The 27,987-nt window shown below is 34.9% G+C and overlaps 1 protein-coding gene and 1 long non-coding RNA gene across 3 annotated transcripts in view; one reads left to right on the top strand and one right to left on the bottom strand.

Moving 5' to 3' along the window:
- Window positions 1–27,987, bottom strand: part of LOC143228964 (dual specificity calcium/calmodulin-dependent 3',5'-cyclic nucleotide phosphodiesterase 1A-like) — a 147,350-nt gene that overhangs the window by 60,561 nt on the left and 58,802 nt on the right. Inside the window, exon 1 of one of the 2 annotated variants that reach the window (XM_076460500.1) lies at window positions 13,408–13,945. The exons of the other annotated variant lie outside the window; for it this stretch is intronic. Coding sequence (XP_076316615.1) covers window positions 13,408–13,555 — 148 coding nt within the window. The 5' untranslated portion in view covers window positions 13,556–13,945. Of the gene's footprint in view, window positions 1–13,407; window positions 13,946–27,987 lie in introns of those variants that run through there. 2 annotated transcript variants of the gene reach the window in all.
- LOC143228967 (uncharacterized) lies at window positions 146–26,795 on the top strand. Its single transcript, XR_013015581.1, has 3 exons — window positions 146–788; window positions 24,861–24,987; window positions 26,526–26,795. It is a non-coding gene; the product is annotated as an uncharacterized LOC143228967 (long non-coding RNA).

Here is a 27,987-nt window from a genome sequence, read left to right as displayed (position 1 = left end):
ATTAGAAACGAACATCGCAGATAGCTCTCGTGTAACCTTGCGCAAAATTCTAAACAAATCACGATGTGGTTTTACAAAAGAATGCAATCCTGAAAGGGCGAATAAGTTGAATCAGTGTTTTGTGTTAGAATACTATAAGTAGCGTTTGACAAATCATTAACTCAGGAGGAAGAGTTCGATAGTGCATCTTACTCCTCAACTTGTAGATTTGGTTTTGTTTTTAGTAGTCGGGAACAAGAAGGAAGTTTTGGTTGTTGCGTTTTCTTCCTCATTGGTGATGCTTGGCGCTTGCGTAACATAATTACCACGAATATTTGGTCTGGAGTGTTAATTAGAGCCTTCTCAAAGGCCATCATAACTTCCAGGTTTCTGGTCGGATCTGTCTTATAAATAAGATGATCCAAAGATAGCAGAGGTAATGATATGTTTCTGGTGCTCAAGAGATAGTGTAAGTAGATAAAATAATGCAAGTTATTTTTCTCAAGATATAAGGTCGAGTGTTACTGACGTACTTGATGGATATTAAATTATGCCACCTCTATTCTCATGATGTCTTGAGAATGTTTTTATTTACAAGAAGTATGACTTGTGTAATATTATTCCCGAATTGACTGCAATTTCTCTAAAGACGATGAACCGAAATAACAAGTTTGGTGTTATTCGATGGTTTAGAGCAACAATTTTCATTTCATGATTATCGTGTTAGTTCTTTCTTGTAAATAACTTTAACGTTTTAATATACCCCCTTTTGAAAGGATATTTTGAATGAGGGGAGAGGCTACCAATAGGTATGTGATCTGAGATTTTCTCATCTGGGTAATATTGTATCTCAGCAGCTTTTATGAATTTCTTTCAACCTCTGGAAAGGAGGAAATGTATTATAATTTACCTTTTGTTTATTTGTAATTGAGCACAAAACTATACACTGCACAAGATGTCCTTTGACAAAAACGGGTATCAAACCCGGTTTATTGAGCTGTTTTTCAGTCCGCTGACTTACCGCTATGCCACTGAGGGCTATATTTGATTAATATAACGCTCATTTACTGTAGTTCCGAACCATACCAAAAGTGTTCTGTTGGTTAAATATTGTATGGTGTGTTTGATAAATTTCTAATTTTAAGTTAAATTTCGTTTTCTATTTTGAACACTGCTTGTTTCACATTTTTAACCATTATTTATTTATTTGTTAGTTCTGTTAGTTCTTTTATTATTGATCAGGTTTGATTCATTTATTTTTATTACTGTAGAAATTTAGAACTAACCTAAGCTTTCTGGGCTTGTCGAATCTCATGGGTTGTTATTGGGTTTACAACCGAAAACACCGTTAACGGTAACAGTGATGGAACTCAGTTAACGAAAAAATGTATTCTAATCATTATAAATAATAGAGTTTGAACATCGTAGAATTATTTATGATTTATATCATTTTAATTCTAACCTATACACGTAACTTGCCTTTAGCATAAGCTAATATTAATTATAATTTCAGAGTCGATGTCACAGATACGTTCGATTCTTGAATCTGGTTTATTGCCGTTTTCCTCTACATAAAACACTCGTATGCTCCTGAATGCCCTTCAACCGCAATGGTTTTAGAATCAATAGAAAAACTGCTATTTTTCTGAACCTAACTTTGCTGACCTAATATATTGTACTTAACAATCTCTCATACACGCATACTAATAATTCAGGACATAAAATAAGATAAAAGTGCTGACAAATATCTCTTACTTCTTTCGTTTAGTGAATTCAAAAATGCCATCAGTGAAACATTTCACGTAAAAAACCAGTACATACACTAAACATGTGAATGACGTCCTAAAGCAAAATGCCATTTGACAGAAAATCTTATTTGTCCAAGCACTAGTAATGTGATTTCTATTCTTAACCAACGGCATTGTTAATAAGTGAAGAGTTTGGTTTGCTTCGAAATTCGCGCAAAGCTACACGAGGGCTATCTGCACTAGCCGCCCTAATTAAGCAGTGTAAAATTAGAGGGAAGGCAGCTAGTCATCATCACCCATCGCCAACTTTTAGACTACTCTTTTACCACCGAATAGTGGGATTGACATTATAACGTCCCCACGGCTGAAAGGGCAAGCATGTTTGGTGTGACGGGGATTCAAACTCGCAACCCTCGGATTATGAATCAATAAATGAAGAGAAGCCTGTAAAAAGCATTATAATAATGTGAACAAAATGAATTAATAATATTTGTATAAGTAAAGTTTTGAATGTTTCGTTCAATATAAATTTCTAAGAGGATACAAAGATATCTTCATATTACTTGAAATAATCTATGTCTTTTAAAGGCATTTTCATGTATCTCAAGACGGCTGGAACTGGTATTAAATCTTTTATTAAAATAAAGTAGAGAACAAAGTTTCTTAGGTCAAATTCAGGTTAACCTAAAGATGACCTGTTATTCTGTACTTTATTTTAATAAAAGTTTTAATACCCATACCAGCCGTCTTGAGTTATAATTTTACGTAAAGTGGGTTTCTCGTCATCACAGAAAGAGTTTTCAGTTTCGTTATATGAAAATATATATACCAAGCACGACGATCATAGTTTATAATAAACGGCATAAAGAAAAACCACGTATTCAAATAATACACCAATAAACAATAATTACAAATTTATCGTGCTTGAAACTGATAAAATAAGTGCTCTGGTGTTCATTTGTAGAACGAAACCTAAGCTATTGTCACAACTTTTCACAAATGTGTTTTATTTTTACGGATGTGATTGGATATTTCGAACAATAGCTACATACGAAACTACCTGACGGTTCTGAAGACATTCAGACCCGAAAGAAAAATAATTGCGTAAGTAACTCCAGGTTTTGTTTTTGTGTTCACATTTATACAGCTGAAGGCTCTTCGAATATCAAACAAGTAAAATAATATTTTATTGTGATGGTTAAAAACTAGCTGTATAATATGTTCACGGTGAATATACTGCACGTGAAACACTGCACACAATGTAGTGTACAACTTGTGTACCTTATTGAGTCATTACCTAAAATGGTTTTTAGGACATTTTAAATCATCTCTCATGTCAAACTAATCATTTTAATGGTATACATTTTAATAAGAGCGAGTATGTTTGATATAATGGGAATTTGAACCCGTGACCCTCAGATTACGAGTCGAGCGCCATAATCCATCTGGCTATACCGGGCCTACCATGTTTATGTAATATCTTTTTCCAACTGAATTTAAAGTCTGATGAGGTGATGGTTAGGGCGCGCGACTCCCAATCTACGAGTCGCGAGATCGAACCCTTTAACCGTTCATGGTCTCCTATTCAGCCATGTTCCAGTCAATCCCACTATTCGATGGTAAAAGAGTAGCCCAAGCGTTGATATTGATTAACTGCCTATCCTGTAGTCTACCACTTCGGAATTAGGGACGGCTTACATAGATAACTCTCGAATAAACCCTTGAACTAACTGATGATATGAAAACAGGTGACACATTTTAACCAAAGTCACCGAAGCAGTTTTGTCTGGATAATGGTCAAGTTGCATAGCCATCTCTTATGACTCATACTTAACCAGTACACTGTTAGTTTGACTTCATTGGAGCTTTCATTATTTGTATTTTTATTAATTTTTGACCATATACGGTGTAAAGATCGTATATTAATTGAATAAACTAAAATGAAAGAGATAAAATCACAAAAATGTCAAATCACTCTACTACTGTTGTTAATTAATCAAATATTAAAACGCTAGATTAGTAATCCGATGGTCGCGGGTTCATATCCCCATCACACAAAACATGCTCGCTCTTTCAGTCGTGGGGCCGTTATAAGTAACGATCAATCCCACTATTCGTTGGTAAACGTGTAGCCCAACAGTTGGCGGCGAGTGGTGATGATTAGCTACCTTTCCTCTAGTTTTACATTGCTAAATTAGGGACGGCTAGCGTAGATAACCCTCGTGCAGCTTTGCACGAAATTTAAAAACAAGCAAACAAACAGAGCTCTGTAAGCTACTGATTTTCAACCTCTTTTTGGATCAGGGTCCATTTGGTGAATACTGATGGTCAGTGGCAATTCTCTAAATTGCGCAAGGAATATTTTACACCCCCCCCTAAAGTTACAACTTATAATAATACACAGCCTTTATTTTTAAATTTCGGTGACTATCAGTAGCTCAAAGTCTAAAAGCTTATGTCTTTAAAAGCCAGGTTTCGATAACCTCAGTGAGTACAGCACTAACAGTCGATTCTATAGTTTTGCCCTTAACAACAAACAAAAAATCAAATTTTAGCTTCGCGACGCCTAACAAAATGTTCGAGCTCTTAAACATTGCTTGAACATTCCACTGAATTGTCACTCTCTAAGCACGCTGCTAGTAATTTCCTCAACAGATCTCGTGAATCAAATCGATAGGTTTTATATTTCGTTGTTTCAGAATTGGATCTAAAGTACAGATAGCTTCTTTTCACGTCATGGCGACATAATGATTTTACTCAAAACTAAATGAACCACGGAATATTATTTGAAGCTCTTAAAACGAACTTGTATAAACCAGAATATGGCAATCAATAACGTCATTTTTTATCATGGTTTTACTTATTGCAGTGCCAAAGATATTTGTATTTGGTATTTATAGCAAAGCTACCAAGGTTATCTGCTGTCGTCCCTAATTTTGAACTACTTATTAGAGGGAAGGCAGCCACTCAGCACTTAGCAGCACCCTAACATCCGCCATCCACACAAAGAAATTGCTTTTACCATTATAACCATCAACAGTTTAAAGTGAAAAGAATATTTTTTTCTACCCAACCTTGCCGCAGGGTCAACCCCTATCCACTACACTACTATAATAGTGTTAAGGTTAAAGGTACTTTAAATTACTGAAATTGCAGATGACTGAAATAGATTCTGCACCTGGAGTTATGAAATAAAAAAAAGCCAGAAATATAATACAAGTACCTATTTGAAGATACCTACTCTGCGACAGCCATTACAAATTCACGTAAAATAAATATACTTTTATAAATTAAATATAAAAAACTCCTAAAAGGCGAATTACAAAATTTCAATTTTTACGAATGTACATAAATATATATTTCATGTTTTGTTCTTGAGCGGCCCTTATTAACTAATTGGTGAGGTTAACGGCCCTCATTAACTAATTGGTGAGGTTAACGGCCCTTATTAACTAATTGGTGAGGTCAATGATTCTTGGAATTCAGGTATAACTTTTCCTAATATTTAGTTACTGTTCAAGCCCAAGACAATCAGATGGCTTCACACTTACCCAAGAGAGCTGTTTTCAGCTTTTTAAACAAAATAACCGGATTCGTTGTCACTCTTATGATACGTCTACAGCTAAAATTGCGAGGCACTATCAGAGATGTCATACCTCGATCACTGAAGCCTTCGATATATATAATAATTTTATACCAAGATATAATTCTGTGTTGGCACAACTGCTACGGTTTTAGAGCGCTTGACTCCCAATCTGAGGGTCGCGTGTTCGAATCCCCGTCTCACTAAACATGCTCGCCCTTTCAGTTTGTTTTGAATTTCGCGCAAAACAATACGAGAGCTACCTGCGCTAGCCATCTCTAATTTAGCAGGTTAAAACTAGAGGGAAGGCAGCTAGTCATCACCACCTACCGCCAATTTTCGGGCTGCTATTTTACCAACGAATAATAAGATTTACCGTCATAAACCAAAGAATAGTGGAATTGACCGTCACATTATAACGCTCCAAACGCTGAAAGGGCAAGCATGTCCGGTGTGACTGGGTACTTGAACAAGCGACCCTCAAATTACGAGTGGAGCGCCCTAACTACCTGATCACGCTGAGCCCGCCTTCTCTGTAGCCTTTCACTACTCAATTAGGAACAGCCAGCGCAGATGGCACCCGTGTAGCTTTGAGCGAAATTCAAATCAAACAAATCATTGGATTTCATTTAAGTTTGGTAATATAAATATTTCTAACGTAGAAATAGAATGTTTCATGTATTTGTAATTACATTTTAAAAGTCTAAAATTTATTTTTTGTGAGTGAGAGGATCAGAAAAGAGTGTAGAAGTGATCAGTTATAAGCTGAACACAATTACACTGCGTTTAAGTCGAGCTGGAACACTTGCTGTTTGTTTTCTCTGTTGTTGTTTGTTGGTAAACACAAAGCTATACAATGGGCTATCTACTTTGTGCCCACAGCGATTATCCATTGATAACCCCAACGTACCTCAGGAGTTAATAACTGAATTATAAAAGCCAGTCACGCATCCTGAGCCCGGCATGGCCTGGTGGTTAAGGCACTCGACTCGTAATTTGAGGGTCGCGGGTTCGAATCCCCGTCACACCAAACATGCTCGTCATTTCAGCCGTGGGGCATTATAACTTGACTGTCAATCCCACTATTCGGTGGTAAAAGAGTAGCCCAGGAGTTGGCGGTGGGTGATGATGACTAGCTACCTTCCTTATACTCTTATACTGCTAAATTATGTACGACTAGCGCACATAGCCCTCATGTAGCTTTGCACGAAATTCAAAACAAACCAAACCAATCCACGCATCCTGTACAAACACACATATTCACAGATCAAGTTCTGCTTTTACTTTCATCGCACAGCTGTCAACAAATTTCCATCTGTTATCCAAGGAAAGTGTGTTGATCATCAATCATTATTAGATACAGGAAGACATGTTATCAACACTGTCCCAAGAAGAACACCTGTCTCTCTTTCCTGCTCATTTCAAGTAATTTATTTATTTCTGAAATTCGCCACAGCTACACAAAAGCCATCCATCTAGGCTAGCCCGTTTCTGATACTGACACGATAAACTAGAGGGCGGGCAAGTATTGAACATCACCCAACACTAATTCTCGAGTTATTCTCATTAAATACTGTGATTTGACTATTACTCCTATAATACACCCACCGAGAGTGCAATTTTTCAATGACGTAACGCGAAAAGTTAATATTTGAGTTAGCAGTCTGACCTCACGCTAACTACTAGGTTACACTCGGGTCTACGTAATTCTTAAGATCTCCACTACTTAATTTATGCGTATAATGAGAACGTAAATTTTTGCGTTTGGAAGTATAAAAAATGATTTTAATAATTTTTGGTACTTATTGAATTGGTGATGAAAAATTCTACTGTAATAAACTAGAGAGAAAATAAAAAAAACATAAAAATGTGTGTGGTAGGTCATATAAGAATTCTTGGTTTACAAACAGCATATGTTTCTCTAATATAAGGCCTAACATCACTTTTTTTCTTTTGCTATTCCCTCAAACTCTTCTTGAGAAGATGAACACCGACGTACATGTATTTATAATATTTTATATATCCGTGCGGGTACCTGAAGGACTGGATTACTTTGATCAGCCCGTAATTAGTTGCTTATTAAAATAAAAAAATCATTCCATGTTCATCTATAAAACAACAACAAATAGCACTCTCAAGCATTTGTTGTCTCAGACAAACGTAGTGACGTAACTTAACTTTCCATTTGCTTTCACCTCAACAGTGACGTAATTGTTGAGTCCATCTTTAAAAAAACATGACTTTACTACCTACATGCATATGATAGACTTGTCCAAATCTGCTCTGGTAAAAGCAGAAGGTGATTTTTTATTTTAATTTTAGGTGTGAAACTCTTAGATATAAATAAAACACATCACCAACACCTTGGAAAACTGTAACTTTTAATGATGTGTGAAAGTTAAACACCTTTTATTAAAACTATAAGCACATGTGTTAGATCAGAGAAAACATATTAACTGTGGAAACAGTGAATACTGAGTAGAACCAAAAATATATATTCCATAACTATACCAAAATCGTTCAAAACTGAAACCACGATATTATTTTTAGAATGCCTTCAGAGATCAATACAATACCATTTTTGGTCAATATGTCCAACTAAACGAAGGCTGGGATGGCTTAATCGCTAGGGCGCTCGGACTGTGGATCCGAAGAGTCATCTTTTGGATGGGTGTGTTGTTTTTTTTTAGTATAGCCACCTGTGTCCACCGAGGGCAATCAAACTCCTGAGCTTAGCGTTCTAAGTCCAAAGACTTATCGCTGTTCTAGCGAAGAACTAATCTTTTGGGACAAGTTGCCCCCCAAAATTGCATTGCGTACTTTGGTAGCGTGGATGAAAATTTACCATTCATTTAGTCAAAAAGTAGTCTAAGAGTTGTGAGTGGGTACTGTTGACTACTCACCTTCCTTTCAGTCTGCCAATTCAAAATTCGGAACAAATATGAGCAGATGCTCCTTGTGTAGTTTTACGCGAAATTTTGAAACCGAGAAAGAAAGAAATACCGAAAATCAGCTGAACAAAAATGCTGTTTCCACCGAAAACAGCACAAAAGACGCAAATATAAACTATAATTGGTTGCTTAATTTAGCGTCTATATCGTTAAAAACACTGATATTAGCGAATAATTCATTTTCAATACGACTGTTACAGCAATTTTTCGAAGTATTTTAACACGTGGATTTACCCTAAAGAAAAACATACAGATTTCATCACACAGCTGACCCACTTCAATCTGTCTTTACTGGTATGTATATCCATGATATTAACAAATGCTTCCTTCCCACCTTTCTGTTCTCAACTTTAGGTCGTGAAATATCCATACAGTAGGTAGGTTGAAAACTGTAATATGTTTTGTTTTCACGTTTGTTCAGGTGAAATGGTTCTGAATTTAAAAGAAAAATGGGTTGTTTAATAACCTCTTTTTATTATTTTTTTTTTTAATTTAAGAGTTCAGGAAGGAAATGCTTTCCTTTAATAAAAGTTTAAAATAAAACTGGTTTTGCTTGAATTTTTCTAAAAGTGCTTTGACGTCATCTGTTTTTACTAAAATGTTCGAAAGTTTTTTTTTGTTGTTGTTTTGTGTCGTGGCAATCCAATAAAAAATAATTTAAACATTTAAATATTTAACAAGGAAATGCTTTTTATTTCATTAAATTTGGGGTTAGACAAATTTTTTTAAACATGAGATCTACTGAAAAAGTAGTTTCATTTTGTGTACATAAAACGGTTTCTTTCCATTCATATATCGTGCGTTGTTTTGCAATATCTATTTCAGGGAAAGGATTTACATACTTTAGTCAAACTGTTTATTAGTCCACGAAGGATCATGTTTCGTTTCATGGGATTACAAGGTGGAACTGTTCTTGCAAGATTTTTTTCTAAAAACACTTCGACGTCATCTGTTTCATTTAGGTTTTTTTCTTGCCTCGTGGTGTTATAAAATAAGAAACTTTTACATCCGAATAATTAACGATAAATATAAATAAAAAAATCGTTTTTTGGAAAAGAAATTACTTCTTAGTGGACACAGACTCACTATCTGTCAAAGATCCACATGTTTTTCAGGACACTTGTGTCTTATGTATTACAACAAAGTTGGACACTCCACAGCCTGATAATTTTATAATAAAAGTGAATGAATTTCGTAGAGTACGTCTTAACTTACACTATAAACCTCTAAGATTTTTAAAAAGTAAGAAAATCAGTATTTAGACGAAAAGACAAATATCCAAGTAAACATAACTGGACGTGGATACTTCCAGTATTCTTTCTAACTGGACTAAAAATTTGCTCCCTCCAAATGGCACAGCAGTGTGTATACGGACTCACACAGTGAGAAATTAGGTTTCGATACTTGGGATGGACAGAACAAAGATAGCTCACTGTGTAGCTTTGTGCTCAATTTCAAAACAGAAAAAGTAAACATTTTAAACATAATAAATTTACATTACGATCAAATTGCATACAGCACATATACATGTTGCTTAAATATAGTGATTATAAATTAGGTACTAAAGCTATTTCTACCTATCCTTACATCTTACCTATAACATTATAAAATAAATAATGACTTTTTTGTTCGTATGTGTCTTGTGCGTGCTCTACAGTGACGGATGTAAAGCAGACACAAACTTGAATATTCCTATAAAAATAAACACGTGCGCTCATTGACAACATTAACCACTCATAGGGAAGATGGAAGATAAAGGCTTTGCATGTATACATAATTTTTCAGAGAATATTTTCCATGTGTATTAATATTTTCCATAGAAGTAAAATGAAAACAACTAATTAGATTTAGATAAATTCCTAATATATAAAATACAATATATTATGATACAATGTAGGAATATCGAACGGTTTATTTCAAATTAAAATATATAACTAACTCTCTTTGAAGCGCATTTCTTTCATAATTTATCTACAATAAATAAATATTCCATTGCAACTGTTCGTTGTGGATTACAGAAGAACAGATGTTATTCACTCAAAGTATACAGGACTTTAATAGTATATTACTTATTGCCTGTTACTTGTAAACACTGAAAACTATTTTCATATGTTCCTGTTTAGGTTTGTAAAGTATAGTTACTCCTTTGTAAAGGTTAATTCTGCTGTTGAATATAACTGACAGTTGATTATAAACACTGAAAAATTATTTTCACAAGTTCTTGTTTAGGTTGTGAAGTAGTTGCCCATTGGGCAAAGAACTAAACTGTTTATTTAAATTAAATGTAATGTAAATTTCTCGGTTTCTTACCCTTGATATGTATGCATATATTTCAGTTTACATACATTATATGTCGGCTATATTTAACAGAGTTTAATACGTAACTTAAACTTTTTTGCTGTTGAAGCTCTTTATTAAAATCCGTGTTTCCATCCCTGCATTTACTTTTCTTCTTTTACAGTGTTTCAATAGATACAGAAAGGTTGTAGTTACAAACACGTTCTAAATACATTAAGGTTCCAACTGTAATATTTATTGTTTATTTATTAGTTGCTGGTAATTCCTGTTTCACGCTGTACTTAAGGTTTTTAAATGAACAACAAGTTTGTATTTAAAATTAATAATTATTCATTAATACCACTTACAAAAGCTGGAACCACGTGTGAAATTATTTCTGCTTAGAGAAATTGTTCGAGTCCGGCACGGCCAGGTGGGTTAAGGCGTTATAATGTGACAGTAAATCCCACTATTCGATGGTAAAAGAGTAGCCCAAGAGTTGGTGGTGGGTGGTGATGACTAGCTGCCTTCCCTCTAGTCTTACACTGCTAAATTAGGGACGGCTAGCGCAGATAGCCCTCGTGTAGCTTTGCGCGAAATTAAAAAAACAACAAGAAATTGTCTGACGCCAATGTTTTGGTTTTTGAGTTATCATGAAATAAAAAAATTACAGAAGGAAAAACAAAAACTTTAGACTTTTTTCTATGATATTTACAGACATTACCAGAACTTGTGACTTAGTCATTAAAGTTCTGATGACCTATTGAAGAAATATTTAATATACCATTTCAATGTACAATTCGAGCCATCCCTCATTATCAACATGATATTACTCGAACAGTATACACATATTTATATTATTATAAATTAACCTTGTGCACGGTGTTATAACATTATCAACATGATATTACTCGAAGAGTATACACATATTTATATTATTATAAATTAACCTTGTGCACGGTGTTATAACATTATCAACATGATATTACTCGAAGAGTATACACATATTTATATTATGTACATTATAAATTAACCTTGTGCACGGTGTTATAACATTATCAACATGATATTACTCGAAGAGTATACATATATTTATATTATGTACGTTATAAATTAACCTTGTGCACGGTGTTATAACATTATCAACATGATATTACTCGAAGAGTATACACATATTTATATTATGTACATTATAAATTAACCTTGTGCACGGAGTTATAACACTATGTAACAAAATGTTTTACTTTTTCTTGTTCCTGGACAGAAAGTGTTATTTCCAAATTGCTTATGCCTAAAGTAAATGGAAGAAATCTATTTTTTCTTCTAACTTTGCTTTTGTAACCTGGAAACGTATAATAAAAAAACACGATGAGAAACTATATTTGGGGGCTGATACGTGAAAGTGATCTACATTACAGTCGCAAACCTCGAAAAACTAGTCACTTCTAAACATTTTTGTATAACTTTAGTATAAACACATGTAAATCTTGATTCATATGTTGTTTTATTCAGACCTTATGTAAATGAAAATGTGCAAATTTGTCCGTTTTTACATAGAAAATAAGTTAATTTCTAAATTTCATCATCCAAGTAACAAAAGCAAAGTTTGAAGGGAATAATGGCCATTTTCTGTACTTTTACAACGCAAGCAATTAAGAAATAACACATGCTATCCAGAAACAAAATTTGTGCTACATAGTGTAATTCATGATAAATATATATGTCATTTACATTATGATCTCAGCTTGGTCTGCTGATGCTAACCTGTACGAAATGCTTTGGTTCATGAAAAGTAATGACGGTATTAGTCGGAAAAATCCATATTATGTACATTAAAAACTACAAGAGAGACAAGCAAATTTAAACAAAATTGACATATACCAGTGCTGCATAACTTGTAGAACAATAACTGAACCAAACGACCGTGTCTCCCAAACTCTTTGTTTATGTTTGAGTGTAATATTAACTTGTTTTTGTTTTGCCATTCTGAACCTAATATTTATCTCGTTTTCTGTATATGTTTTCAGTTACCTACAAGTACATCGTTGTGTAATAACCAGAACTATTACTGGTACCCACGAGAATAATGACGTTCGCTTTCATAAACTGTTTAGCTACGCCACAAATGTCAGATCCGTTACGAAATGTTTGTTTCACCAAGAAACTAAAACTGAGCGTATTACATTTGTTTAAGCCTTTACCGAAATAGTGCCTGCAATTATAGATTTGTACATTTTGTCTGTGTAGCTAGTTCCAATTGTCATGATTGTAAACATAAAGAACAAAATCAACAACAAACAAATAACAAACAAGTAGGATAGAAATGCTAGTACATAACACAGAAACAAACAAAAAGGATAAGGCTTTCGACAGACAGGCTTATCTCCATTAGATACACCTGCAGATAAAGATTCTGTTGTGATTGTCATTTAACTGTACACTTTAAACAATGCTTTTGCAACTTACAAATCGATTTTATTATTAGTTGTATATTGTTTGTTATTTGAATGAAAACGATTATAAGTTATAAAGTTTTGCTTCTTCTTTGAATTTCGCTCAAACCCGTCCCTAATTTAGCCGCGCAAGACTAGAGGGAAAGCAGCTAGTCATCATCACATATTGCCAATTCTTGGGCTACTCTTTTACCAACGAATAGTGGGATTGACCGTAATTTATAACGCCTCCACGGCCGAAAGGAAGAACATGTTTGTTTTTACGGGGATTCGAACTCGTAACCCTTAGATTACATGTCTAGACCCCAAACCACCAGGCAATGCCGGTCCCCGTTATAAAGTACATGTAGATATATATATATGTGTGTGTGTGTGTATCTGACAGGTATTGATATACTCATGAAACAAACACTCACCAATCAAATAAGAGTAGCCGTCAAGTCGTAATCTGCAACGACGGGAAACGTCTTCACGCCGACACCCACGGGCCATAAGCGGAACACTGTTTGATTTTAGTAGCAAGTCCTTCATGTGTTTCGTTGAGTTCATGTCTGTTTCATTCATGAACTGAAGACACTGCGTTCTGAGCCGCTAAGAAAACCGAATCTCTGTTGTCACATTATGCCAGAACGAAGTTTTCCAGGAATCTCACTCATGTCTTAATGAAGACAGCATTCTTTTTTTTCTGCGTTCGAAAACGAAGAACTTCTCACGGTTATCGCGTGGAGAAAAAATCGCTGGTTTATTAAAGTTGCTTCCTCTTGTGACGCGTATTACTAAGGCGCGAGCACGCGTGCATATTTCGTTCACCTCATCTTGACTTGCTGATCATTACACATTTCAATGTTGGTCTTCCATAAGTTTATCTTTTAGTAAAGTTAGAGGAGCAACAGACAATCAACCGTATCGTTCGAAATACCAGCCACAAATCCGTTCACCAGTGTGCGTCCACATAGATCAAAGCGACGCCTGCACGGTAATGGAGAATGCAGTGTGCGTACTGGAAATTATGTTTGGCTAGAACAACTAACTCTCGAACCTTAGTTCAACTGTCAACAGAATCTTTATATTCATTTCCAAAAACATCACCATGGAGTGTCTTAAATACAAGAATGCGTTAATTTTCGGTTTCTCGGTTAATTTCTCTGTTAAATTTCAGGCTTTCTTAGAACTTTATCTTTAAGAAAAGAATCTAACATATATTTCACAGATACATGTTTTGCCAATTGATAACTGTCAATATTTATTGTGTTTACACTGAAGTGTGTCACTCTGTTTTACTAACTTTGTGACAGTCTCACGAGGGTTAACAAGTTGAGCTCTGTTGTGTTCTTTTCCAGTAACTACGTATTTACAATTTCAAAAAATTCATCTAAAATGCCTCTTAGGAACGACTTAATAACACATATTTCGATTTCAAAGCAACTAGTTTGAGCAGCTTTAGGAAATTTGATATTGGCAGAGCATTATCTGGAGCAAATGGTTTTCTGAGAAAATGCGTACCTAAGAAATCCACTTCATGGATATTTCTTTATTCTGTCTTCAAGGGCGAGAAATGTTTTTCACTTGTCAGAATCTGCACAATAGACAACAAATAAACGATCTGATTTCGTGGTGAAGGTGCTCGTATTTTAACATTAATGACCCAGAAATATGTAACAAATTTTGCCGTCCTGTTTAAGAGGCTAGATCAGTTTGAAGGAACAAAAACTAGACTGAAATCTTCAGAAAAAGTTTAAGTTAAGCAACTTTGGAGAGGAGATATCAGTAAATGAAAATGTTCATTTATTATTCAATCGCGTCTAGTACAGGTTGAGTATATTATATCAAAATAATTTTGAATAAGCAAATCAGTAAACCACGTGATAATCAAACCGGTATAAAGTCGAGGTCAAAAAGAATGTACAAAAACTAAATTTTGTTGGTACGTTTTGTTTTGTACATGTAACAGCCCTTTCTGACACAAAATATTCATACATTCAGATCTGCTCAGATTAAAGATTTAGAATTTCCAACACGGGGATACTTATTGGAAAAAAAAGGAATGTGGATCAACTTGGGGTACCACTATCCAAAAAGAGACCTGCAACAAGTCGTACCAGGTGATAGTAAACGAGCTTAAAGGTCAAATTAGTCATTGAACCTCAGGCAATTGTAAGAAACATAATAAACAAAGACCTTTGCCTTGAAGTGAAACCTATAAGGTATGGGTTCACCAAGATAAAACATCCAATCATATTTCCCCTTAAACAGTCGTCTTTTTCAAGCAGCCAGAGAATGAAACAATTATCCGTGCTATTCCATACGAAGATGTACAAATCAAGTTGGTGGACACAATGCCTACAGTGAACTATTGAAACAAACGCTGGAAAAGTGTTATTTTCGTACACTAGATGGACAATGTACATTCCCTCTATAGTTTATCACTGCTAAATTAGGGACGACAGCGCATACGACCTCGGGTAACTTTGCACGATATTCAAACAAACAAGTATTTTACTGATTTCTACTTGAATTGGTCGAGAAGGTTAGTAATGAAAACCTGAATCATTTCTTTATGTCATAAACCGCATTCCATGTCTTTCTTTTCCTATTAATATCCTTTATAATAGAAAAAGGACAAATTTAACAGTTGTTTAAATTACTAGATGTCGCTACATATAAATATCAGAATTTCCAGTATAATTCACTTCTTGTTTCTACGAACGTAGGTGTTAAACACATTTTAATAAAATGATGTCAGTAACTAATAGGAATGTTAATGAATTTTGCGCAAAGCTACATGAGGGCTAACTCCGCTAGCAGTCCCTAATTTAACATTGTAAGACTAGAAGGAAGGCAGCTAGTCATCACCACCCACCACCAATTCTTGGGCTATTCTTTTACCAACGAATAGTGGGATTGACCGTAACATTATAACGCCCCCACGGCTAAAAGGACGAGCATGTTTGGTGTGACCGGGGTTCGAACCCGCGACCCTCAGAGGGGAGTCGAACACCTTAACTCACTTGGTCATGCCGGGTCTGTGAATGAAGTCCCATAAGCACTGTTGTTTACTTACTACCTATAAAATTTACCTAGAAAATGTTAGTATTTTTATTTCTCATACACAAATAGAGATATTTAAATTTTATTTGAAAACGTATGTAAAGTTAACATTTCTATAAGATATACTTAATAAAGTGTCATCTCAATTCAGCGGTCACTGCCAGATATTTAGAACGTACTACATGTGTCCACTAACTTTTAAAGTAATTTACATTAAAACTTTTTTAAAGTATATCATTTATATTGATGTTTCCATTTCTACATTTAGGTTTGCGAATCTAGGTGGCTTTAAAAATTTGTTTTAATTACTTGGAAATGTCACTTGGAATTGTCATTAACTTGCTACATAAGTCACGTATGTGTACCTTTAGTAAGGAATTAGTTGTTTCATTTAAAAATAAAATTGAGAGAAGTTTCCCAAATCTTTCCAGCTACTAATTCATAAAGATGAGAAACCCAGTTAAAACGAACTCTCTTTGTTAACCTGAAGATTACTTAAGAAGGTCGAAACGTCGTTCTGTACTTTATTTTAATTCAAGTTTTAATGTCCATACCAGCCATCTTGAGAATATATTTTCACTCTACCTCCTAATCATGTAAAACTACTATAAATGTTGTTATATAACTGTGGGTGCTTGTGTTCGTGCTAGTTGTTAACGTTTATTCTAAGTGATAAAAATATCTGATAAAATTATCATATTTTATAAACTATTAGCTTAAATAACTATTCCCATTGTTCTACCAATAAAATTACAGAAAACGAACAATGCATTTACTGTTTGCTCCCTGTTTACCGCGTCAGAGATAAGTTTACGGACTTACAAAGCAAAAGCTAAGATTTGTTTTGACATTCAAACAATCAAAACGAGTTCTGAGTTTATCTAGCTTCCTAATTTACCAATATATTTTGAATGAATTTAGGTTTCTTACATGATGAATAAATAATAAGATTTATAGTTTTCCATGCTAGTCAAAAATGCACTCCCTAATTCTTGGACTGGTCATTTAGACATCGTGTCAAAATATTTTTTCTTGTTTTATTAAAAAATGGCTGTCGTTCTAAACAGTACTCAGGAGGGACGTTTACTGACTAACAAAGTAAAATCCAAGATATTATTTCCCGCGATTGGCAGGGTGCAGAGAGCTTCACTAAAAAAAAAAAAAAAATACTGATAAAAACATTTAAAATGGCTCCCCTCACAAACAAATATATGAATTATATCACAAATATTATGCTAAACTATATAGTATGAGAAAAAGGCCGTATTACTATATCAAAAATAGATAAACTGCTGTTACGCCTGCTCATTCATCATAAACAATGAGTTATTGTTTAATTTGCGTTATTCAATATCCCTTCAGCATCTTTGTCGGAGTATGTAACTGCTGTGGTATGTGTTTTTTTCTTCTTGCCCCTGGTGGGATATTCATAAGTCTTCAGGCTTACAATACTAAAATGGAAGATTCAATAGCAGATAGCCCAATGTGGTCTTGTTAAGAAAAACATGCATACACAGACTTGTTTTTTTTTCTTAAGCGCAAAGCCACACGAATTTAGAAACCCGGTTCTTAGTGTTATAAGCCTTCAGACATAACGTTGAGCCACTGAGTGCGAACAGCCCGGCATGTCCAGGTGCTTTGGGCGCTCCACTCGAAATCTGAGAATCGCGTCCTCGAATCCTCATCACACCAAACATGTTTAACATTTTAGCTAATCCCTCTATTCATTGGTAAAAGAGTAGCCAAAGAGTTGGCGGTGGGTGATGATGCCGTCTGCCTTTCTCTAGTCTTACACTACTAAATTAGGATGGCTACCATAAATAGTCCTCGTGTTGCTTTGCTCGAAATTTAAAAACAAACAAAATAAACTGAGGAGAAGGGAACTATGCACTATTTTCTTTCTTGTAATTTCATCTCAATTTGTTCAGCATAGTTTCAAATAAACTATTAGTCATTATTAACCGTCACACAATCAGGATAGAGTCATTGTTCTTATTACAATGATGGAAGCACAAAGTCAAAGAGTGTTGGTTGGATGCTTTCGATTTCACAATATTTAAACGAGTGGTTTGGCCACAAACCTTTTGACATTATTTTGATAAAAATGGTTTGTCAGGTAACACAGTAGACATCAAACGCAGGCTCAAAAGGAAGAGTGCATGTTCTGAGTCGTCTTGACGTCAAACAGGTGTTAGTAAGAGAGGTAATTCATCAAATTAATCGCATTCTGAAGAAAGCGTAATAAAGGTAAATTATATTGTTTCTGTTCAGAGACATGTTTTCCAAACTGTGTTTCATCCTTACTTTTAGAGAACCATAAATCTTTTTTCCATGTGGCGGTTATTTTCACCTATAATATAGACCAAGTGTGTGTGTGTGTGTGTGCTGATTTTCAAAATATACTGTCATTATTGTGAACAGCGCCGACTATCAGAGCATATTTTGCTGATAAGTCAAACATACTGTGTGATATGTGCTGACAAACAAACAATACAATCAATGAGTAATTAAAACTAAATAGTTAATCTACCATTAGGGCAACGCATCATTATAAAAAATACAATAAAAAGCGAATACGTTAAACAAAGTATCAGTATTCAGTATTAGCTTTAAAGTTTTTTGTTTAGAATTTCGCGCAAAGCTACACGAGGACCATCTGCGCTAGCCATCCCTAATTTAGCAGCATAAGACTGGAGGGAAAACAGCTAGTCATCACCACCCCCGACAACTCTTGGGCTATTCTTTTATCAATGAATAGTGGGATTGATTGTAACATTATAACGATCCACGGCTGAAAGGGCGAGCATGTTTGGTACAATGAGGATTCGAACCCACGATCCTCAGATTACGAGTCGAACGCACTAACCACCTGGTTTCAAACAGAACAATTTCTGTTACTCTGCTACGTTATGCTTGTCAGTGTGTAATTAGGTGTGTCCTGCAATTGAACCACGGTTTTTTGTTGCTGTGTGACCTTTATGGTTTCAGTGTGAGTTTATATGACCTTGATAATATTCATATCAGGACTATAAATAGGCCAAGTCATGGTTATGGGTGCTTCTACAGCCTCTTCCCTTCCAGGTAGTCTTTCAACGCATTTTCTAGATGTTTGGGATATCTTTTTGTTTGTTTCCTGGAAGATGAATATTTACCTTTACACGATAGATATTAATTTGCATGTACCAGTTAGCAGTCTAAGTGCCATCAGTTATATGCAGATCTCCCAACACCATTTATTGCTACTGGTATCTTTCCATATTTGTTATATATTGACAGTAACAACATCCTCCTATGTATCACTGACAAATTACCGTTTACTGCTGTTTAAGAAAACTCCCTCATACACAGAACTGCTTATCTAAATGTTTTGAATACAATATTCATTTCAATCTTTTTATTTGTTTCTTTATGTTTTGGTTTGTTTTAAATTTGGCGCAAAGCTACACGAGTGATATCTACGGAAGCCGTCCCTGATTTAACAGTGTAAGACTAGAGGGAAAGCAGCTAGTCATCACCACTCACCGCCAACTTTGGACTACTCTTTTACCAACGAATAGTGGGATTGACCGTCACTTATAACGCCCCCAGGCTAAAAGGTCGAGCACGTTTGGTCTGACGGAGATTCGAACCCGTGACCTTCGAATTACGAGTCGAGTACCTTAACCACCTGGCCATGCCGGGCCGTTTGTTTATGTGGCGAAAGCAACAGTTTTTGACTAATTACGTATACAGTGAGGGCATTTCACGTAAGTTTGCATATTCCTGTTCTATAGTTAAGATTCAAACATGTGCTTACAGATAAGTCATTCGCAAAAGCATACTTTAAGTTATTGAACAATTTTAAGAGTTTTCTTTACCTCGACTCTTCCATTTCTGTCCTGGAAGTCATAAACGTACTCACCAAATAAGATCTGTGAAAAGTATGATTTCATACACGTTCATAGGAATTATGCTGACGTGGCACTATCGAATTAGTTAGACAACAGCCACTCACAGTGTGTACTATAAAAAAACGTGACAGTACTATAGTGCAGATCATTTTCTTACTAAATGAAAGGAGTAAAATGCCACATTATTTCCATGTTACATCAATATTACTCACCGTTTCTATAACTATTTCCATCACCATGCAGTTATGAAACTTTATCACATTAATTTAAAACAAATAATAACAATCGTAACACACCATGCTCCGAATCTTACTTAACACAAAAAGATATAGGAAAAATAATTGCGTCGTATTAAAAACAAAGCTCCGAAATTTCATTTAGATCGAGTTTTCCAGTATGTCAGTTGTAGTAGCTTTAATAAGGTTTTATATGTATATATATATATATATATAATCAAAGAGAAAGGACGAGTCGGAACTTGTTTTGACAAGAATGTTTCTCATCCAGTGGAACTGAACATCTGACATTTCAGTAATGATCAAATGGCACGTGCACGCTGCAGATAAGATCAATAATCATCTTTCCGCTTCTCGTCTTACTCGATTTGTCACCTTCTTGCTGCCGGGAGACTTCAACCTATCATATTCAAGACTGCTTTTCTAACAACTCCACCGAGATGTTTACTGTATCTCTAAGACATGGAAGACTCTCTCGCACATAAACATACCAAAAACAATGAGGTGAATGGATCCTCTGCGTCTTAACTTAAACCAGTCTTAATGGTTTGAGGATACTTCTGTTAAGATTGCGACATTCTTTGCCCGTCATGTATATAGAAATTAGGTTTTACCAAAATGAGAGGTACATTAATGTGTTGTGGTTCCCTTGTGTGTTATAAACATTTAGTTGTAACGTGATGGTCTGGTTGTGAGCTATAAGTTTCGTTTTTTTTGTTTTAGTATTGTTATTTTTTTAGTATTGTTACAACCCTAGCGAAAGCAATCGGCCTCTCTCGGATTAGTGAGTTGATATATTCGAGATGACTATATATGCATCTTCTGAGCCTATTTTAGGATAGAAGAACATTCAAAAATACTTTAAACATTTTTATTTTCCAGAAACATAAAAACACTTCTTCAAGTGTTGTTTTTTGTTAGCTTGCTTCAACAGAAGTAGTGCGCATGCACATTGAAAAGATAAGTAATAAAATACTCAGGTACTCACCCTGAGGATCCACTTAATATTTTGTAATATTAAGAACCACTTTATTTATATGTGGGTTTTCGCTGCTTTCCTCATCCAAAATATGCACACGTGAATGACCGCACGTTGATAAAATCAGTAATAATACGCAAGTGCACACTCTTAGAATCCATGTACCATGGATGTAAAATATCAGGTTTCTAGGTTTTTTCCTCTTGGAGCTATGACGGTCACATACACACACAGACTCACTGGCACGCTTTTTTATTATGATACGTATAAGAATTTTGTGTTATGATTTTCTGATATAGTTATAAGTTGTGTGTTAGGGTTAGCTGATATTGTTCCCATCTGTACATTACAATTAGCTGGCAAGATAAAAAGCTGCATTACTAGTACAGTTACCAGCTTTACGTTATGAGTATGGTTAGTAGCTGCGCGTTTCGGTTAATTCCTTTGGTTATAACTAACTTAATAAGCCAACAAATGCACACACACACTGACACGTCAGAAAATGGGCGCACGCGTAAATACATTACAAGAAAGAAGAAGCACTGTGGAATCACCATCTTCACTGGTAACTTTGTTATGTACTCAGTAAAATAAAGGCCCGGCATGGATAGGGGATAAAGACATTCGACTCGTAACCCCAGGGTCGCGGGTTCGAATCTCTGTCACACCAAACATGCTCATCATTTCAGACGTGGGGGCGTTATAATGTGAGGGTCAATCCCACTATTCATTGGTAAAAGAGTAACCCAAGAGTTGGCGGTGGGTGGTGATGACTAGCTGCTTTCCCTCTAGTCTTACACTGCAAAATTCGGGACGACTAGCGCAGATAGCTCTCGTGCAGCTTTGCTCGAAATTCAAAACAAAATCCTAAAATCAAGCACCGTTCTATTTTTTTTCTTTTGCTTCTCGCGGAATAGGACCTTCTCGCACGAGAAGGAAAAGCGTTGCCACCTGCCACAAATTATTAATCCCGTAGAAACTATACCGCGATTTGCTGGCAATGTTTGATTTATTTAAGGTTATTTGTTTGCTTGCTTGCTTTTGAATTTCGCACAAAGCTACTCGAGGGCTATCTGTGCTAGCCGTCCCTAATTTAGCAGTGTAAGACTAGAGGAAAAGCAGCTAGTCATCACCACCCACCGCCGACTCTTGAGCTACTCTTTTGCCAACGAATAGTGGGATTGACCGTCACATTATAACGCCCCAACGGCAGAGAGGGCGAGCATGTTTGGCGCGACGAGGATTCGAACCTGCGACCTTCAGATTACGAGTCAAACGCCTTAACCCTCCTGGCCATGCCGGGTCTGTTAATGAAGTCCCGTAAGCACTGATGTTTACGCCCCACGGCTGAAGAGAGAGCATGTTTGGTGTGACAGGGATTCGAACACGCGACCCTCGGATTACGAGTCGAGTGCCTTAACCACCTAGCCAAAAACTTTAATAAAAAGAAAAATATGATGTCTTGTTAGACGTTTATATGTTTTGGACCGTTCCAACATCGCCATCATTAGGAGAAACAGGAAGCTAGAACAACAGACAGCTTAAATATTTTAGCAACTCCACGTGCATATAAATTTAAATAATGAAACGTATGTAGCTAATCTTTTACGCCCTCTACTTCTACAAAAGAGATTCCTAACACTTAATTTGTATAATATCCGAAACAAAACGATGATTAAAAGTTTGCTGCTTTAATTTATCTTTTAGCTTTTAAAAATCACGATTCATGACGTACTTATGAAAAGAATAATTTAAAATAATTTAATCGGTTTTACACTAGTTCGTGTGAAGTTGATACAATATTTACCTAAAAACTACCAAAATATATAAAAATTACAATCCATATGGAGAATGTTAAAATTAAGCTAGTGTGCAATTTACGTATAAAAGTATTAAACTGGACGTAGTTCCGGAAAAGTTTGTTTCGGGAGTAAATAAAACTAAACTAAGAGTAACAAATATTTTCATTTCCTGCTTTTAAAGTTCATATGCCACGTTGTGTTGTAGCCTACAGAGTGGGTAATTATTCTCGTGGCTCGTGCCAAGTACACATTTTATTGAAGTCACGATAATACAAATTGCACCGTTAAGTATCCTTTACATGACGTCATTTCAATGTCTACTGACTGACTGACTGACAGACAACACATTACTGTATAGTGGTGCGAGAGGTTAAAACAGGAGGTCTTCGGACCCTTTTAGAGGACATAAATTCCATTCCATTTAAAAAGCTTTAAACAAATTCATAAAATACTTTCCATAAGTTTGTCTTTATGTTTTTGGTACGGCCCGGCAACGCCAGGTGGTGAAGGCTCTCAATTCATAATCTGAGGGTTGCGGGTTCGAATCCCCGTCCCATCAAATATGCTCGTCATTTTAGCTAAGGTGGCATTATATTGTGACGGTCAATCCATCTATTCGTTGGTAAAAGAGTAGTCCAAGAGATGGCGGTGGGTTATGATGACTAGCTGCCTTCCCTTATATTATAACGCCATCACGGCTGAAAGGGCCAGCATGTTTGGTGCGACGGAGATTCGAACCCGCAACCTTCAGATTACGAGTCGAACGCTTTAACCCACGTGGCCATGCTGAGCAGCCTTTTGTGAAATTACGCTCCAGTCACCATAATTTTTTTTTCTCAGTTTGTTCTTCTCACCACAAGAAGTTTGTCTGTTTCTCTTGCATTAAGTTCTTGTCACCACATGGACTGTTTTTAATTCAGGTCCTTGTTTCTCACTTAACTGCTGTTATCTTAGGAACTGTTTATTCCAGTCATATCTTTGTTACAGAATAGGATTCTTTTTTTCACAGTTCTCACAAAATATACCAAATTAGTTCATTAACTTTCACTTTTGAGTTTTTAAAGAAAAATGACGAACATAATAAATAGAAAAAACAAAGTTTAAGGCGTACAAAAAACTAACTCGCATCTCTCCAATTATCCTCTGCCTAAATTATCCTACTACACGTTTTTGTTTTGTTTTTTAATTCACTAATTTTGACGGGGTAACAAACAGAAAAGATAGTTTTCAAAACTTTGAAAGGTTTGATCTCAGAAGGTTTGTTTTAAAACTGTTATTGGCTGAATATTGAATATCAACTCTCATCCTTTTTTTTTACAATATTCGTATGCCTGGAGTGTATGTAGGTTGAAGGTGTTTTTGTCCGAGCACCAACAGTTTTACTGCAGGGACCAAAATAACCTTCAGTACACGACTACAATCTAAACAGATATAGTCACACAGTCAATAAAAAACTTTTAATTATGTTCATACAGACTTTGTAGATAAAATATAAAAAACACGAACACCATTACTGTTTAATACGAAGGCATTCAAGGTAATTAAATGTAAGTTTAACAAGCGATTCTTCATGTTTACAAATATGAAACAATTTCCAAACCGACATTGCTTTTAGTTTAATTTTATGACTTTTTTTTTCCAAATTGATATTTTTTCAGGAAAATCATGAAACACATCATGTAGAAAAATGTAGGTGCCTTTTACTATTCTGATAAACCTAAGCATAATAGAAAGCTGTAAGTGCCTTCTACCGCTTTATTAAAGTTAAAAATAACATTATTGCAAGAAACTTTGCGACTTTTCTATGAATTAAAAAAAATTATGCTGTAACGCACCTCCTACCGTCGTAATAATTAAAGAGGAATATTTTTGTAAATTAATATTACAGTTGTAATAAGTTTCTTCTCTCCACAGTGGCTCAGCGGTGAGGCTGCAGACGCTAAAACTTGGGTTTCGATACCCGTGGGAGGCAGAGCACAGATTCATATTTTGAATCCTTGAGATTAACAACAGCCAAACGAAACGTGTTATAAAAACTTAAGTATGTTATTATTACAATACAACGTACGTTTTCTAACTATTTAAGCATAAAATTATTGTGACACATTCTTGTAATAAGATAAGCTGCATATTACTGTAACACAGCTTACGCTGTTCTAATAACCTAAACATATTGTTGTAGTAACATAAATATACTATTAATGTAACACAATTTATGTTCTTATAGTAATATAAACGTACTATTATTATAACGCAACTCACAGTTTTATAGTAATTTAAACATAATGTTACTGTAACTTAGATCGAACTGTTCTAGTCATTGAAATATACTATTATTGTAACACAACTCACATTGTTCTAGTAATTTAAACAAGATGTTACTGTAACTTAGATCGAACTGTTCTAGTCATTGAAATATACTATTATTGTAACACAACTCACATTGTTCTAGTAATTTAAACAAGATGTTACTGTAACTTAGATCGAACTGTTCTAGTAATTGAAACATACTGTTATTGTAACACAACTCACATTTTAATAGTAATTTAAACATAATGTTACTGTAACTCAGGTCGAACTGTTCTAGTAATTGAAACATACTGTTATTGTAACACAACTCACATTGTTCTAGTAATTTAAACATGATGTTACTGTAACTCAGGTCGAACTGTTCTAGTAATTGAAACATATTGTTATTGTAACACAACTCACATTGTTCTAGTAATTTAAACATGATGTTACTGTAACTCATCTCATACTGTTCTAGTAAGTTAAGCATACTAGTATTCTAACACAAGCCACGCTGTTCTAATCACCTAAACACACTATTATTGTAACACAACTCACATTGCTCTATTATAGTAATTTGAGTGGATTAACCCTTTAACCCACTTGGTAAATCACTCGCCTTTCGTGCGAGCAATTCCAAGTTTAATTCCTGCTGACATGAGAATGTAAAAAATTAAAATCACTACAGAAAGAAAAAACAAGTGATTAACATTAAGTCTCATGAGTTGTTTGTGAAAGAAGCAGAATGTGGTGGTATAAGTTGTGAAAACGTACCTTACTATCAGTTGTTAATACCCGCAAAGTCGTAAATACGAATTAATGTTTGTTTTCTTTTACTGAAGTAAAGGTTTTATAATGTAATACGTGTTCCTTAGTCTGAAGTTAGCATGAACACATTCTGAATAACCAGATAGCCTATTTACTAAAGTGAAACAGAAACAATTACAAACTGACTGAGGATGGTTTAGAATTGTATGTAAACTGTTGTTTGAAGTGCACAGGTTAATAACTTATAAGATACTGTATTAAGTCTCCTATAAGATCTGGAAAATGGGATATTTCCAAGATCCTTTGTTTCATTCTTTTTTCTTTATTTTCGCTGTCTTTTATTCGTTGTCTTGCTTAGTTCTTGTGTTCCTACCCTCGACCTCACTAGTTAAACATCAATGTTTTGATTACAGGCATGTTTTATTTGTATTTACTGATTTTTGTTTTACTCTATGTTTTCATTAATTATTGGTCAAAAGTAATGGGTCTGTGTTTTATGGATGTTTTATAATTTTCTGTCAGGCATCAGTGTACTTGAAAAAGACTCAACTGACGTCCAGGAGATCTCGGGTTCGGATGAAATCCCAAACAATGAAAGATGGAATGTAGATAACCTCACCAGTAGGTAACATAATTCGCTCTGATATCACAGTTTACAGCAAATTATTGTACCGCAACTAACACTAGAAACGTACTAGTTTTGTGTCATCATTTTATACAATATATAATACTTATAGCTTATTTCATACTTAACACTGATATTTCCAACGCATGTAAATAATTGTGATAAAAATAAATTTAAGCAGAAGTGTTATTTCTTTATTACAAACGAGTTTATCCTTAGAAAGAAAAAAAAACTCGTTTCGACTCTCCTGTGTAAAAGGGCCCAGATTACACATGGCGCTTTCGTTAATTCTCCTTAAGAGAAATAAACCAATCGATGGCTTGATGGTAAGCATTAAGTTTTATAGCGCTAAAAACAAGATTCGATCCCTCTGGTGGAAATATTCGAGATAGCCTACTGTGTAGCTATGCACTTAACAACAAAACAGACAAATAAAAGAGAAATCCTAATTTCACTATAACAAGACAAAATCGCCCAGATTCAAAATCTTAGTAAAACACGTTTTATTTTAAGTAGATAGCGGCCATTGTCGACGTTACCTACTGGTAGAATTAAGCTGAAAGACGTGAGTAAAATAACCAAAAACTCGTTGTCCGAGTTGGTCATCTTTAGAGCCAGGACGAGACAATTCTTTATAACATTCTACTATTAAAGACATTAAGACTAAAAAACAAACAAACTAGAAAGATCGTAGCATATAACTGCAAATAACAGACGAATAATCCATCACGAACTTTTGGGAATCTGTTTCAAATGTTCAAAGTTGCTATCTAAAACTATCATTATAGACGTGACGTCACAGTTGAATAATATATAAAGACTGCACCAAAATAGAAAACGTTCTTTATAAACTAAGATTAGGTACTCAATGTGAAAGAAATCATCGGTTCAAAAGCCTTGGTTTGTATTTCTGGTTTGCAGAACCATCTATTTGAAAATATAATTTACTTTTGTCGAACATTCACAAAATATAAAAGAAAGGTTGTGATACGACAAGTTCAACAAAAAAGTTAAGAGTCAGTTTCTAGAATATTCATTGAAATTCAAGCTTTAGACATTTGAATATATTTACGTAGTTTATCTTCTTGTCAGTAAATTGGGTTAGAATACTTTAGACGAGTAGGTGAATTGTTCTTAAATTAGAATTGTTGGACTTAACATGTGCTAGCCATTCTAAAACGTATTATTGGCTTAATTCTTGTAAGAGTAATAAGTTCTTACAAACATGCCAAATTCAGACAAAAGTAATAACAAACTGTTAAAAAAATTGTGCTTTCTCTGATATCGAGTTGAAAATGATAAAAAACAATGGCCTGGCCTGGTGGTTAGGGCCGTAATGTATCGGATTTCTTCACACTA

Source organism: Tachypleus tridentatus, chromosome 10, assembly GCF_004210375.1.
Source record: "Tachypleus tridentatus isolate NWPU-2018 chromosome 10, ASM421037v1, whole genome shotgun sequence".
Taxonomy (NCBI): Eukaryota; Metazoa; Arthropoda; class Merostomata; order Xiphosura; family Limulidae; genus Tachypleus; species Tachypleus tridentatus.
This window is presented reverse-complemented; position numbering and strand designations above follow the sequence as displayed.